General features: G+C 40.8%; 1 protein-coding gene across 1 annotated transcript; it reads right to left on the bottom strand.

Annotated features, from left to right (window-relative positions):
* Window positions 1-1,102: 1,102 nt before the first annotated feature.
* On the bottom strand, window positions 1,103-13,475 carry ubtd2 (ubiquitin domain containing 2). Its single transcript, XM_063486083.1, has 3 exons — window positions 13,032-13,475; window positions 8,185-8,421; window positions 1,103-2,551 (listed from the first exon to the last, which is right to left on the bottom strand). The coding sequence occupies exons 1-3, from the start codon at window positions 13,303-13,305 to the stop codon at window positions 2,052-2,054; spliced, it is 1,011 nt and encodes a 336-aa protein (XP_063342153.1). The 5' UTR covers window positions 13,306-13,475; the 3' UTR covers window positions 1,103-2,051.
* Between the last annotated feature and the right edge of the window lie 2,360 nt (window positions 13,476-15,835).

Genomic DNA, 15,835 nt, shown 5'->3' with positions numbered 1-15,835 from the left:
ACATGGTGTGTAAGAGTCAGTAGTGCTCTGCTGTTATATTTGTAGATAAAACTTGGCATCTGCAAAATTCCAAAAACACCCGTGGCATTAACATCAGCACAAAACAGTGCTCTGGGAGCTTATATTACATTATTATGGTGTTGTGACTGAAGCCAGGAGGTGATTATTTTAGCCTGACATTTATAATGGAAATGGCTACAGTACCTGTCCAAAGACCCAAACAAATTAGACAATCCAAATGCTTTTTTTATTTGTGATATTTTAAAATAATTCTGAGGGTTTTGTTCAAATTAAAACTGATGCAAAATGTTACACTTATAGGAGGTGATGATGTGTAAATTCAGTAGTCAGGCTTAAAAATGGTATTGAACATGTCACACAGCTCATTTTACCCCAGTAAAAAGAAAGAAAGTTAATTTTAGCCCTTAGCCTTAACCTTTCCTTTCAATATTAGCCACAAAATATGGGAGAATTTTTCTAATTGAAACTTTAAATAACGCTATGTGCATGGGAATACACAAGGAGCGATAAGGGGCGATAGTGGCCGTTCGTCTTGTAATCGGAAGGTTGCCGGTTCGAGCCCCGGCTCTGGCAGTCTCGGTTGTTGTGTTCTTGGGCAAGACACTTCACCCGTTGCCTACTGGTGGTGGTCAGAGGGCCCGGTGGCGCCAGTGTCCGGCAGCCTCGCCTCTGTCAGTGCGCCCCAGGGCAGCTGTGGCTACAATGTAGCTTGCCATCACCAGTGTGTGAATGGGTGGATGACTGAATGTAGTGTAAAACGCTTTGGGGTCCTTAGGGACTAAGTAAAGCGCTATACAAATACAGGCCATTTACACAATATTATGCAATCTACAAACAATTACGTTGTGAGACCATTTGATGTGTAATATTTGTAATGTATTAAGCAAAGAAAATGAGTGAGGAAATCACCTTAATTAAAACGCAAGAAGTGGAAAAACTAAGCAAGTCATAAACTAGCATTAAAAGGCAATCCCAGTTGTTGCAAGTTTAAGTATTGTGACATATCAGTCCAGTATGTCCGAAGTCTTCATCGAAATATGAAATTCTGAAAGAGAGATCGAAGAAAACAAACAATGACCAGTTTTCATTAAAAACATTCTGTCTTTAATCAAAATATGCAACTGTGTTTCTGATGTCCATCCTTTTCGCCACATGAATGAGTGGTGGTTGTGTCCTGATCATATATGAACATCTGCGCACGCACACACGCACTTCTTCACACGCACTCTCACGCACAGGCTGACTACTTATAACATGATTAATCTGATTGTTCAGTGAAGCAGAGTGAAATAAAGAATATGATCCAGCAGCAGCAGCTTGGTAAAACATCCAGTCATGTCCTCTGAGTGCAGCCTCAAGAGGGAGAACACATCTGCTTGCTAACCAACTACACCAAACTTCCTTTATGGCTGTTTGTATACTGACTTTATCCCCTGACGCAAGCATTCTTGACTGATTTACTTTCATGTATTTAAATGAAGAATTTCTGAATAACTCTCAGTACTGTTAAGTGTCTTTTTGAAATGTCTGAATTGAAAACATATGCTGTGAAAGTACACGCGTAACCCTGTCGCCTTATACGAAGAATTCTCTGTGCTGAACCAGCTTTGCCAAAGAGCAGGACTTGAATGGAAACTGAAACACAGAAACATTCAAATATCAGTGTTGCTAAGAAAACCCATTTTAGCCATCTGACAAAGTTCTCTTTTTGCGGTTTGGTTTCCATAGGAACAGTTAAAAAGACTTCAAAAAAGGTCAAAATTTCAATGTGTAAAAACCAAAAGGATTAGTCTTTTCTCAATCCAAGAGTCCTTATGCTCCAGCAGATGGCTAATATCAGCCCAAACAAAGTCCTCAGCAAAAAATGTCTGAGAAGAGAAGAGAAGAGAAGAGAAGAGAAGAGAAGAGAAGAGAAGAGAAGAGAAGAGAAGAGAAGAGAAATCAGCTTCTTTTGTGTCCCTTGTTATCCTCCAACTTTTATACTATCACATCATTGGTATGCCCCGCTCCAGGCTGCCAGTTTGGGAGCATCAATCCTCCTCCGGCGTGGGCTCTTGTGGCAGTGCGGCTACTTCTTCTGCTGCCACTGGCCCTGATGTTTCTGGCGTAGTTTCAGGCTCTGGTGGTGGTCGCTGGCTGAGGATGACCTGCACTACATAGTCTCTTGAGATGTTGAGTTGGTCCAAGCGCAGTCTGTCTGTCAGTGGCCGCCCTGAGAAAAACCAGCGTTGCGTTGCGGCAGGCACACCCTCCTGACTTTGCAGACGCCGCTTCATTATGCCTACTGTGTCCGTGGAACGGACTGCCAGCCGGAGGTCGCGACCCGTGGAGAGGCGGAGCCGAAGCTGGCATTCCCCTCCTGTGCCAGGATCACCGGCGCTGCCCAAGGACGGGTCGGCGGTTCCGGAGTCAGGATCTGAACCGTCGGGCTCATCGGAGCGTTCCTCAATCATGTTGACGGGGGGAGAGAGGCAGTAGACTGGCAGCTGGTATCGATTCCCCAATTCATCGTAGCATTCGGTCAGAGCTCCTGGAAGAACGGAGAATATAACTAATTAATTCAATATAATATAAAATATAACAAATATCTAAATATTAATTTGGTTAATAAATCAAATGAAAGCTACAGATTATGGCTTGCAGGAATTGCCACTGTCAATAAATCACATTACAATATAAACAGAAGTGTAAGAGCTTGGTAAATGATTAACTGGGAGCTTCCAATGCAGAGCCATAAAACACTAAAGTGAACAGCAGGGTCATTTCTAATTTTTCCTTTTCGTAACTCTTCATGGACTAGTTGTCTCAACAAATAAGTTATATAATATGTATGTATATATATATATATATATATATATATATATATATATATATACACACACCTTGCTGTGCATGAGATGGAATACTTTCTGTTTAAAGAAATCTATTAGTCATTCGTAATAAAGTGAAAGTCAAAACATACTTTTTCCCATTCAACAAAGCCAAAACCTGAACTATGCTTCATAATACCCTGGATTGATATGAAATGGAGAAATGAGAGTCATACAAATAGAAAATAAAGATTGTAGGGGGACAGACTGTGGAAGCAGGAGAAAAGGGAAAGTCTCATCTTGGACTAAAACATAAAGAAACATTATGTCATTTCTGTGATTCAGACTCTGACAATAAAGAGTTGGTGGACAGAAAGTGGGAATTATAGCATACTGAAGAGGTTGTGTCCACGAGTAAAAATGTAAGCCATTCTGTCCATGAGGGGGATCCCTGAGGGTCCTTAAGGGGATTCCTGACAGATACATACCCTGCAAAATAATTCAATGTGACTACTTTTCATACCAAAAAACTAAAAGGTCATATTTATTGTGGATTAACAAAAACAGTAGATTAAGTTAATGATGACATCCAAAAAGATGAAAAACTCTCCCCACAAAAGTGAGAAGACCGCCTGACCACAGTTTCTTCTAAATGACATTTTAAAAAAAGGTCACCTTGCTGCTGTTGGCGCTGTTTTATGACTTAAACCGAAGCACGATCCACCCGAGAGTAGCAGTGAGTTTTCCTGTAACCAAGACCGAGATGAGTTAGCAGAAGCCCAGAGAAGTTCTCGCTACTCTCTAGATGACGACAACTTTGGCCTCGGTGAGGACATGAAAGTAACTCTTGCCTTCAAGAAAAGTGCAGAGTTCATGTAAGTGTGAAGGAATAAGGTGGCAAAAAGACTGGTTTCTGGCACGTGTAGCTCACTATGTAGCAGCAATCACCAAAAACCACTACAAAAAGAAAGTGCAGCAATTATTTCAACCACAACCACACTATTATATATTGTGTAGGAGTCTACATAAATAATTGGAGAGCATGTTTAAATATTTTATAGCTCTCTGCTTTTATCAGGTACATAAAATAAATATAAATTTGAGCAAATAAATCTACAGTTGAGCTATCCTACCTCCAATATTTCAGCACACCAACTAAACAGTTGTTTATTTAGGCTCTGATGAATTTCCTTTTATGTGGGATAACCGAGAGGGCACAATATGAAGAAGTAGTGATAGCCAGCATTACAAAAGGCTAAGATAAATATTAGTTTTAACATGGCTCAATGAAAATGTATAAATATGATCTGGAAAGGATCTCCATTTGATTTTTTTCCCTTCAACAGCTATTTATTTTTCAGCTGCAGAATACCAATGTATTCCAGATGGTACTGATGCTTTTGGTTGTGGCATTTCATCAAAACAAACAAAATTCCACCCGCAAGGTGGAAGTAGCCTTGTACCAAATTTTAAAGAATAAATCTTATGACAAAAGCAAATAAACATGTTGTTGAAGTGCTTGCTGTGCTGCATATCCCCCCCCCCCAACACGTTTTGAATTTTAAAGGATGAAAATATAAGTGATGTGAATCTGTAAATCTTTCCATCCTCACGAGGATATTCAAAACTGCGTGGGAATTTGCACAACCAGTCTACATGCATTTTATGGACTTGGAGAAATCAAGTGACCGCATCCCTTGGGATGTTGATTGAGGGGTGCTTTGGGAGTATGTGGTATTAGCCCATTATTATGGGCTATTTGGCCTGCCAAGTGTGGTAAGAGCTTGGTTTGTGTTACCCACGGTAAACCAGACTGGATCCTGAGCTGGACTCTACCAAGGTTGCCCTTTGTTAAAGAGTCTATTCATAACTTTCATGGACAAAATTTCTAGGCACAGTCAAGGGGTGAAGGGTTTTGAGATTAGTGGAATCAGGATCTGCTGTTGTAGATGATGTGGCAATGTTGGCTTCATTGAATGATGACCTCCAACTTTCACTCTTGTAAGAAGTGTGTCAAGTGGACAGGATGAGAACCTACATGGCTGGACTCAGCTGGAAGACCTAGGTATCACAGAGTGAACGGAGAGTAGACTGGGAGACTAACAGATGGATTCAGGTGGTACTGGTAGTGATGCAGATAGAATGGAATAGAATGCCTTTATTGTCACTACAGCTGTACAATGAGATACAGAATGTTGTACTGCTGTACTGGCCTGTCGTAGAGACCATAGGGACCCAGGAAAGATGTTGGAGAGACGTAGTTTCTGGGATGGCTTTGTAACAACTCAGTTACAGTGTCCCCATAAGTGCTTAAAGAGTTGGCTGGAGAGCCTCTGGGCACTTTGTACCTCATGCCCCTGGAACCTCAAGACAGATAAGCAGCACAAAATGGATGGATAGATAGATGGATGGATGGTTGGCTGGCTAATGACAGCAAATGGCTCCAGAAAAGATGCTCTATAATTTCCTTGTGCTTTCATAATGACAAAGACTTGAATTGCATTTCATGGTTCACAGAGCAACTTTCAATGACCACAAAATTTGTTTTCAGCCTTTTTTTTTTCTTAAAAACAAAAACAAAAAACAAACAAAAAACTTAAACTCTTAAAAAAAACAAAAACAGTGAAAGGAGAACCCATCAGATGATGCATCTGTAATAAAATAAAAGTCTCCATTATGAATTGAGTGGGGATTTGGAGAAACTAATCCATTTCCTGAATGGCACCAACAAAGTCTCAGCTGGTAATGGTAATGCAATTTTAAAAGATTTTTGAGGATCACTGTTTGGTCCCATAGTGAGCAAACATTTTCTTTTTACCATGCTGGTGCAGACTAAATGTAAACAGCTACTGAAAAGACAGCCATAAAGTGAATCCTACAGATTACAGTGATTGTTTTATTCTGGTGTCACAAAAATACCCTGGCTTTTCTTTAGCCACATCAACATGTGTGTGTAAAACTAATGATGGCTTCGTCAGCCTCAGCTGTACTCTGAATTTCTTAATATTTAACTTCTAAGAATGATAACTAGGATGTTGGACATAATAAAATTGCTTTAAATTTGTCAATGTGTTGTTTCTTTCTTATGCGTTTCCTTTGCTGCAGACCTAGAATGGTGGCCTGATGTTCAAGATAAGCCCTTTCTCATCAAACAAAACGCAACTTCAATTTGTTTCTTAAAACCTATTAAACAGACTTCACAGCCAATCACACATAGCCAAAAGATTTAAGCAAGCTTGCCTTTATTCTGCTGCTGTAACACAGTCATTTCCCTTGTGGGACCAGTTAAGAATCCATCCATCTTTCCCTCTATCCCAATTGTACAACATGTGATGTATTAAATGTGATGAAAACATTTAGGAATGTCAGTTCTGATTCCTGTATGCTGCTCAGTTTAAGTGCAAAGCAGTACTGGAAGACCAAAAGTGTCCTGGTGAACAAGGGCAGAATGGTGAAAGAAATCTGAAATCAATGCTTTGCATGACTGAATGAGAAAATGTAAATGTGTGAGTGGTGAAAATATTTAAGTGTTGTGTCTACTCTCTGCACTGCACTGCTGGTAGAGTGAAACAATGATGTCAGGTCTAGAGAATCCACAGCTGCAGCCCAGCAGGACCTGATCTGACCTAGCCAAACTACTGAGAGGAATAAAGTAGACATTGTAAGGCACTGACATGAGGTTCTTAATGGTACTTAAAATATACATATACAGGTTTTGCAGTCAGGTGACCACTAACCATCTAATGTCACATTATACAATCATTATACGACATTATATGATCAAGTTAATAAGGCCCCAGTTACCCAAGGCCGAGACGTAGGTCAGTGATCACTTAGCAACCACTGGTCGCTAGGGAAAAATTCGAAAAATGTCCCAGACCAGCTTGCAAAAACCTCATTGCGACTGCTTTGGTCCCTTCCTGTGGTCTCCAAACAGTAGTGAAACTGTGAGAAGAAACCAGAAATGGGAGAGCATCTTTCTTCAGAGTAAAAGCTCTGCCTCTTCACTGCAGCAAACATTTCTTTGAAGCCATCGTTTCCAGTCAGTGTTTCACTGCTGCTTGACTGTGTTTGCAGCCAAATTGGTGTTTTCCACAGAAAATACAGGTAACTGTTCCAATCTGCTGGTGACCAAAGCAATCACCAGAATGTTTTTGGTGCAGCACCCTCTTTGGAACCAATTCCACCAAGCAACTGGCAGAATGGGCTATAATCCATCATGGATTGGCCTCACCAGAGACCCAGAACTCTGAACATTATTAACGGTGTGGAATCACGTTGACATAGAACAGACCAAAAGGGAGCAAACATCTAAAGAAGGGCTTTTAATGTTGGTCAAGAAACTATTCCTGAAGACTACTTAAAGAAATGACAAGAAAGCTTGCTTATTAGAGTTCAGGCTATGCTGAAAAATATTACTTCCTTTCAAGCTTGGTAGAATTATACAAACTCTGTTTTTGCCTTATGCCCTGTATTTCTCTGTATGTTTTCATGTGTCAACAACTCTGCATCTATTTCCCATTTTTCAAGTAAAATATGAAGAAATGAGGGATTTTGCACAGAACTGTATTGTTTTTGTGAAGTTTGATGAATTGGGAACAATAAATAATGACACATCCACGCGTAGAGAGCCTACTGCAGCAGATTGTTATAACGGCTTGGATTTGGGCTTCCTGAATTTGAGCCACATATATTTTATAGATTTGTTCTAAGAGAATGCTCTTGTGTTTTGCACTCTTTGGCATACTTAGGTGACTTATTACTTCCTCCTTTCAGCAGAGCAAGAACATGCCCCTTATTTATTATTTATGGGTTACTTCTGCAGCACTTCCTCGCAGCTAAAGCCTAAACTCTAAAATGTGGTCACTGAAAATCACTAAGAGGTTCTTTTATAGCAGGCTGAATTATATTGATGCTTTATAATCGCTCTATTTACTTCCATGTTCACTAAAATGTCAATTGTAGTCTGTGACTTTAACATGGACAGCAAAGAAAGTACTTACATAAACAAAATGCTTCAGTAATATGTGGCAAAGTTTGCTTCCTGTTTATGAAACTCATCAGAGGGCAATCTAAAGACACTTCCTGGGGAAGCAGCCTCCCTTTGCTTCTCTGTTCTATGTAAATTTAACCTCTTTATATTGAAGAGCTACTATTTTGTAGCTGCATGTGGTAGTGAATGCTGACAGGTGGAATGAAGTAAAAGCTCTGTATCGTGAGTATTCGCAGGGGAGATTTTCACTTTGACATTTCGACTTTGACATTTCAGTGTCCCAGTACAGCTAGTTTTCAGAAAATAAAACAAAATCTATGACTTGTCAACTAGATCCATCACTGTGGAAATGTGTGTTACCATGTGGCAGTGTGATGCTGGCTCCGTCAAGGATCGCCTGAGCCAGCAGGTGGTCATTGCTCTCAAAGGCGCTGGCCGCAGCCCGCAGCGCATCCCAGATCTCCTTCCGGCCTTCGAAAGCTGGCGCCGTATCCCAGAACTCATCTCTTTTGCTGCGCAGCTGGCCTTCAGTCATCGGGTAGTCACTTTTCCATTTAGGCCGCTCTCTCTTCAGGGGCTGGTTACGCCCTAGAGCCACTGGGAGCGGCAAAGAGAGGGAGAGGAAAGGGGGGATTTAGAGAGAAAATGCAACTAATAAAAACAGGAAGACTGACGCAGGCTGAAAATTGAAGAACCAAACAGAAATATTGAAAAAGACTCTCATAAAAGTGAGGGAGGGAAAGAGGAATCAAAGGTGTGAACCAAAATGGGAATAAACGGAGGAAGCAACAAAGAGAAGAAGGAGTAAAGGGGAAATACCAAGAAAAGGAAAGAAGAAAAACAAAAGCAATTTGGATGTAGGGAAGAGAAAGTAGACAGATGTGGGATGCAAGATGAGAAAAGATGGGAAATCCACAGAAGATAAAAATGAGAAGTAGAGATTATGAGTAAGGAGGAAGCAGGCATAACAAAAGTTAGGATTCACTGGAAACAAAACAAGACTTTCAGCTTTGCTCATAAACACAAGTATGATTCAATTGTCAATTAAAAATGGGCCTACACTGTAGTATAAGGTCTAAATGAAGCATTTAGACAAACTGAAGCTAAAAATGTATTGGTACTAAACCCAATTAAATGGTTATGGCTCTAGCATCTAACAGCTCTCCGGCTGCAGCGTGAAGGCAGGTGAGTAACACCATCTGGATCACCGCCGAAGGGGCCGACACACAGGACAGCGTGTATGTTTGAATACACAACACAGACACGGAGGTGCGAGCAAGCTGATGGATCAAGGTGTTGAGTTACACCTGCTGGTATACACGTACCCTGATGATCATATGGCACAGTCGAATAACACCAACCTTCAACTGACTTTAGTAAGACAAGCCTCTAGCCGTGCTACTTTTAATACTTGCTTGAACTTGCTGAAAAGACTCTTCCCGTTTGAAATAAGCTCATTAGACAGGTTACAGTACACAGCGTTTAGTAGGTTAAGGGGGGCCTAGTTGGACAGGTTTAGCCTTTGATATTTCAGGGAGGAGGAAAACAATGCGGTAGCAGTACAGTAAACAGATAGCAACACAGATAAACATACATTAAAGTTCCTCTCCTGGTGCTGACCTTCAACTCTTCTCAAATACTGTAAACCACTTCCCAGTGCCAATGAAATTCATACATAGGTGCTCAATGTGAAAATTATTCTGAAGAATAGTGAACTGCACAAGGTTTAATACATGCTGATGTATCATAATTGAAATATATTTTATGGATTGAGCTCAATAGTGTTAGAAACTGTGCATCAAATTAACTTTTTGACTCACCAGGTAAGAAAACTGGAATACACTAAAAACAAAACAAACAAAATCCACCAGTAAAGTGACAAAGCTTTATGCTGAATAAAGAAGAGCCCAGAGCAAAACTGAAGCCAAATTCTTGTGAATCAGTTAAAGCCCGATTTCAATAATATCACACATCAAAATTTGCAAATTAATTAACTTACTAATCAAACATAAAAGTAAAAATCCTGGATGCTTAACCATTTAATCAACTTAACCCTCTTAAACTGTACGCTCTTTATCTCAATTATCCACTTCTTCACACAGCCCATAAAGTCCTAATCATCTGCTCATTGGCTAGTGTTAATGATTGCTTACATGGTAAAGGACAGAAGAAAAATGTCAGGGAGGGAGTCAATAGCTCAGACAGCAGCTGTGCGACGCTTGCTTTATAGTACTACGTTTGTGCCTGTTTACCTACATAGAGCAAAGGGGTACACAACCAAAGCAAAAGTACTCCCCTTCAGTCTTCCAATGACCCAACAGCACGTAGATTGGTGTGGAAGATGCTATGTATAGATTAGTTGAAAAGTGAACACTTATTGTTATTTTTAACATTTAATTTTACTTCAGGCCTTTGTTACAACTTTGTTGATCTGTATTGAGAACAGCACAAGAAAGGGCTGTTTGTGACACTGGCCCCTGACGACAGTACACAGCTACAACATGTAAGTGACGGTCTGAAAAGGTGTCTGTAGGCTCTACGTAACGCGTGATTTAGACTTCTGCGGGAATTCTATGTAGTAACTGGAAACTCCTCTTAACCCTGCGCTTCAACCTTCCACGCCATTCAAGTTGCTGTGGGCTGCGTTGGGTTATGTGGAAGGTTATGGTGTATGGTTAAAAGGAGTTTCCAGTTATGTCGTAAGTTACCACATAGATTTCCCACAGAAGTCTAAATCACGCATTAGTTTAACCATGAGCGTGTGCTTATCAAACTCAGAACCAGAATGCATGTAAGTGAGTAGGGAAAAAAAGCAACCCACAATTATTTTGGTAGCACAGTGGTACAGCAGTTAACGCTGAAGTGCTCTGGGTTCAAATGCACTGGCCAACTTCACTTCTAGCTTCCTCCAACAATCCCAAAACATGCATGTTAGGTTAACTTGTGACTCTTAATTGCACATAGGTATCAATGTGAGCATGAATGGCTGGCTGTCAACTGTGATAGTCCTGGAATAGACTGGGAACTTGACCACTGGGTACGATTGATCCACCTCTCCCGTGACCCTGAGCTCGATACGCGTTTTACATTTATTTGGCAAACTGAAACTAACTACATTTGAAGGTTGTTCATTTTGGACCCTGATTAGAAAAGTTATGGTAAAGGGGTAGCATGAGCCTTCAGTGTGACAATGTCAAATGCTTATATTTGATTGCAAATGTGGAGAGATGGAGATCCGACAGCCTGACACTCATTCCTTCTTTTTGTTAAAAGTGGCTTAAGACTCTCTAAGAGCTTAAGTACTATATATTACAATAGTCAGGATTCTTCTTTGGCTCTAGCTATAATTTCTTAGAGGGGCGCCAGACCCAACACAGGTACAAAGCAGCTCCAAGGCGGAAATGCTCAGCTACGAAGTTGAATTGCTTATTTTGTTCCTGATTTATCTTTAGAGGAAAATATAACTGCGCCAATTTTCATTGGACAGGCTCTTTAAACAATTTTATGTTATTATACAAAACATTAGCAAAAGTACCAAACAATCAGTAACATCAGGAACATAAAAGCATTTTAGTGCGTCATTTAGCTGTAATCATTTTCCAGCAGTGCATGCCTGAATTCCTGTGGATATGCTCTCATGTTATGAACTTGTCTGCATGACTCTGTCCATATGTCTTCATTAGCCTGCTTTCCACATCGTCTGTCAGCCAATAATTCACGTATATCTTTAAACAGTAACCTACTTGGGTGTCATTCAGGAAGGATTTATGTAGGCCGGTATGTACAACAATTTAACATAGAAATTTCTGCAATGTAAACCTGCCTACGAGATCTGATTTAGTGACACATAAATGTGCCTATGTTGAACTGAACTGTGTTGTTCCTGCTTGCTTGTCTGCATCCGTTTAACGCTGCATCGTCTCTTGATCCTCCACATTTTACAGATATCGCTGCTGTTTATACGCAACATCTAGTCAGGGAGGAAGCCTGAGGAACTGGCAAAGACAGAAGCAGAGGCAACAAGGGAATGAATAAAGGAAACCAAGTTTTATCTCAGCATCTCTAAGTGTTAAGTCTCCACCCCACCCCCCCATGACCAACTGTATTTACCGCTCCGTAATTAAAATAACTCACTGGCTATGAGCAGAACTCATTTTCAGATCAGACAAACCAGGAAACAACACTAAGGAAGTTGTGTACAACACCTCAAACTACAAGAAGAGGCTCTTCCCCCCCCCCCCACCCCCTTTCTTTCTTTTTCCTTTTTTTTTTAAGATTCACACCATTTAAACGCAATAATTCCCCTTAAACCCCACCCAGAGCTTTTATAGTTGACAAAGCACCCTTCTTTCACTGTGCACCCTATCCATATCACCAATGTAAACTATCTAATAAAGGGAATATGTACTACAGCATGCATTCATACACAGTGTCGCACTCAATTTCTCACTGCTTGAGCTGTCATCCCTACTATGCTTTGGGACTGCATGCAACTCCATTTATTGCTCAGTAAATAAAACTAACCTTTACCTTGCAGTTTTGTGCGATATATCACTTTTTGCTCACACGATAAGTTTCGCTTTTAGTTATAAAGCTACAGTTTTGACACCTCCTCCACTCTTCCGACCACTTTTCAGGACACAGCATGGCCCGACACCTCGCTCACAACGAAAACAATCAATAATAATAAAAAAATATATAAGACAAGATCAGCAGCTGCCATATGTGCACCCCTACTCGAGCTGTCAGTAACTTCAAGTTGTGCAGAGAGTCTGGGCATAATTCAAATCTGAAATCACACTGAATCACGCCTGAGCGCTCCCCTTGCATGCCATTGCTGCCTGTGACCCATATTTGTTATGCAGAAAGCTAGCAAGCTAACTAGCTACGTTTTAGCCGGCTAGCTTAGTCAACACCAAAGAACAAAGGGAGGCAGCCTGGCACAGTCAATGTTTCCCACTTTGTAAAGTAGAGAGCAGACGAGGCGTCGTGTGCCGTTTTAAGGCCAGGTGCATGGAGGGAGACACCCGGCAGGGCTGCTGTCTGTCTTCGGCTCTGTCTGGCTCGGATATTAAAAGGAAGGGAAGAAGACCTCCAGTCAGGACAACATGCAGGGAGCCTGGAGGAACCCCTTCATAAAAAAAAAAGGAAAAAAAGAAATGCAAGCTTGTGGCCAATAAAAGACGTCGACAAGCCCCGCAAGTTACCTCCAGTGCCGTCCGAGTTCTCGTTTAAGCTGCCCGAAGAGTCGTGGTGGCTCCCGACACAGCCACCCATGGATGTTTCAGCAGAGCAGCCCGGGCTAGGTAGCTCACCCCCCGGCCCACAGCTACAGCTACATCCACTACCCCTCTCTCGTTTTTCTCTCTCTCTTCCCCCTCCCCTCCTTTTCTCCCTCCTGTCCTCTCCTTCCTCCTCGTTTCCTCCCGTCTTTCCCTTTCTCCTTGCTTCCTCCTTCCCCTCTCCTCCTTCTCTCAGCATAGACTGAGCTCAGCAGGCATGATCTTCTTCGTGTTTTTCGGCGGCGCAAGAAGGTCTGAGAGAGGTTCACGTCGGTGCAAGGTGACCGAGGTAGGAATGAAGGAGAGAAAGAGAGGGGCCGAAGGAGGAAGAGATATAGAGAGAGAACAAAGGAGAAGTGCACTGTGCAAAACAAAACAAAACAAAAGATAATCTTTAGGTTTGAAATGTTTGCTTTGGACCTTGTACTCTAGTGATGTTAATGCATTTTGACACATTTGATGTCATGTTTTATGAGAAGCTGTTTGCTGCACAGATGAAGACACATCAAAATGTTCACCCTCTGTTATTATTATTTATTATGTTGTCATTCATTCAGCTGGCAGACTGTAGTAGCTGTGCTGCCTATTATATTCTAATTTCCACTCAATTTATTATTATTATTAAATTCATTTTTTTAGTTTTAATGCACAAAATATTGTTGATTTTGTGTTGCATGTTTTTTACTCTACTCTGCCCTCCTTCCTGCATGGGAGGCTTTCATTAGTGAAACTAGTTTGGTGTTTTAGACACACAGTTTAGATGTATTAAGTTGTACGCAAACTGGATTTTACCCTACAGAGCATAATGAAAGCAGTTACAGTTGCAGTCAGAAGTTTGTATACACTCATCATGGTAATAATTTCTTTCATCAATTCTTTTTCCAAATATGAAATTGGTACAGAAGTACTACAGGAGTAAAGGTGAGGCTTTCAAACCTAACAACAATCTACCAGGCGTCAAGCATGGTGGTGGTAGCATTATGCTCTGTGGCTGTTTTGCTGTCAGTGGTACTGGTACATTGCATAAAGTGGATGGAATAATGAAAAAGGAGGACCACCTCCAAATCCGTCCACTTCGCCTCACATCAGCAGCTAGAAGGGTGAAACTTGGTTGTTCCAATGGGACAGTGAGCCCAAACACACCAAAGCTAGGTTCTGGAGTGGATAAAACAGGCTACCATGAAGTTTTTAGAATGGCCTTCCTAAAGCCCCGACCACCACCCTATTGAACATTTTTGGAGCGTTCTTAAAAGGTTAGTCCTTGTCAGGAAACCAACCAATTTAAATTAACTTGCTCAAATATCCAACTAGAATTATGCCAGAAGCTTGTTGATGCCTAGCAAAAGCATCTGGTTGATGTGCAACTTGCACCACCAACCAAACATTAGTGGGAGTCTATGTATATATTTGAGTCTGTGTTTATGCTTTTGACCTTGTGTGGATTCGAGAAAATTCAAAATGAATTCAAACTTGTTTCTTTAAAGTCATTAAAGATGTATGCTGTACAATCATTCTACTGTGGAAAAAGAATTACCATGGCATTCATGCCCATGATGAGTGGATGTAAACATCTGACCACAGCTGTATTGTGTTACAGTTCTATTCTGTTCTCTTCAGTTGTTAGACCGTCTGTAGTTCTGTTGCAATAACGAAACAAAAATCACACTTAAACTTTATTGCAGATAGAAAAATATTGTCATAGGGTATTCTGAAAATGTAGTTGTTCTGCTTTTTCTATTCTTATATACTTCCCTCTTTTCGGCTTATGCCACTGTTAAAATATATCAAAATATATTACATCAATTGTTTTAGGTTTTAACACCCAAAATGTTGTTGAGTGACTGTTGCATAGATTCTGTTCTATTGTACTCTGGACACTATCTTTGGGACTGTGCTAAAGAGATCTATGTGTAATTTGATGCACTAGAACACACACCCACACCCGCATGCACATGCACATGCACATGCACATACCCACACAGTCACTCACGTGTTTCTTAACACAAACACAGAACAGCAACAGGATAGCGAGGGTAATTTTACAACAAAGCTGTCTGGAATTTCAGTTATTTCCCATTGCTAGGAACTGAAAGAAGATGCTCGTGTAGGAGCGAGCTTAGTTGGAAGCCCTTCGCTTACAATCTGCGTGACCTAAATGATGTAATATGATGTAACAAGTTCCTGGAGTTGACTTTCCTCTGAATACTTAAGATCAAGGTCATAGCAGGACATTCAGCAGAATCTTCTGTACTGCCTTCTATATGTAGACCTTTTCACGATGTAAATGACTGAACTTTGAATTTTATGCTCCCATGCTTCATTCAGGGAGTGCTAAAGATGGCTGAGAGAATCGATTTTGTTGGACATGTTGCCTTTTTTAAGCCACTCACAAACGTTACAGAAACTCGTACATGTCACAGAACCTGAAACCCACACTGTTACGACCATGCCCAACGATGGTTAAAAGGAAACTCATAAAAGCGTGCAGTTGTGTGGTTCCAATTAAAATCCCAGACTTGGCTGTTGGTCTTCTGAAGCATTGTTAGAAGTCCCAGTAAGCTGTGAACTGTTTCACACAGTGCTCAAGGCAGAAATAAGCTGTTGACTAAACGCACAAGTGTGACCACCTTACTTTGAGAACGGCAGTGACCTCTAGTGACATGGTTTAATCTAACATCATGATTACATTAGTCATAATGGTAAATTGGTTTGATTTATTTTACAAACTA

This window comes from Pelmatolapia mariae, linkage group LG10_11, assembly GCF_036321145.2.
Source record: "Pelmatolapia mariae isolate MD_Pm_ZW linkage group LG10_11, Pm_UMD_F_2, whole genome shotgun sequence".
NCBI lineage: Eukaryota > Metazoa > Chordata > Actinopteri > Cichliformes > Cichlidae > Pelmatolapia > Pelmatolapia mariae.
Note: the sequence above shows the minus strand (reverse complement) of the source record. Positions and strands in the feature narration are given on the sequence as shown.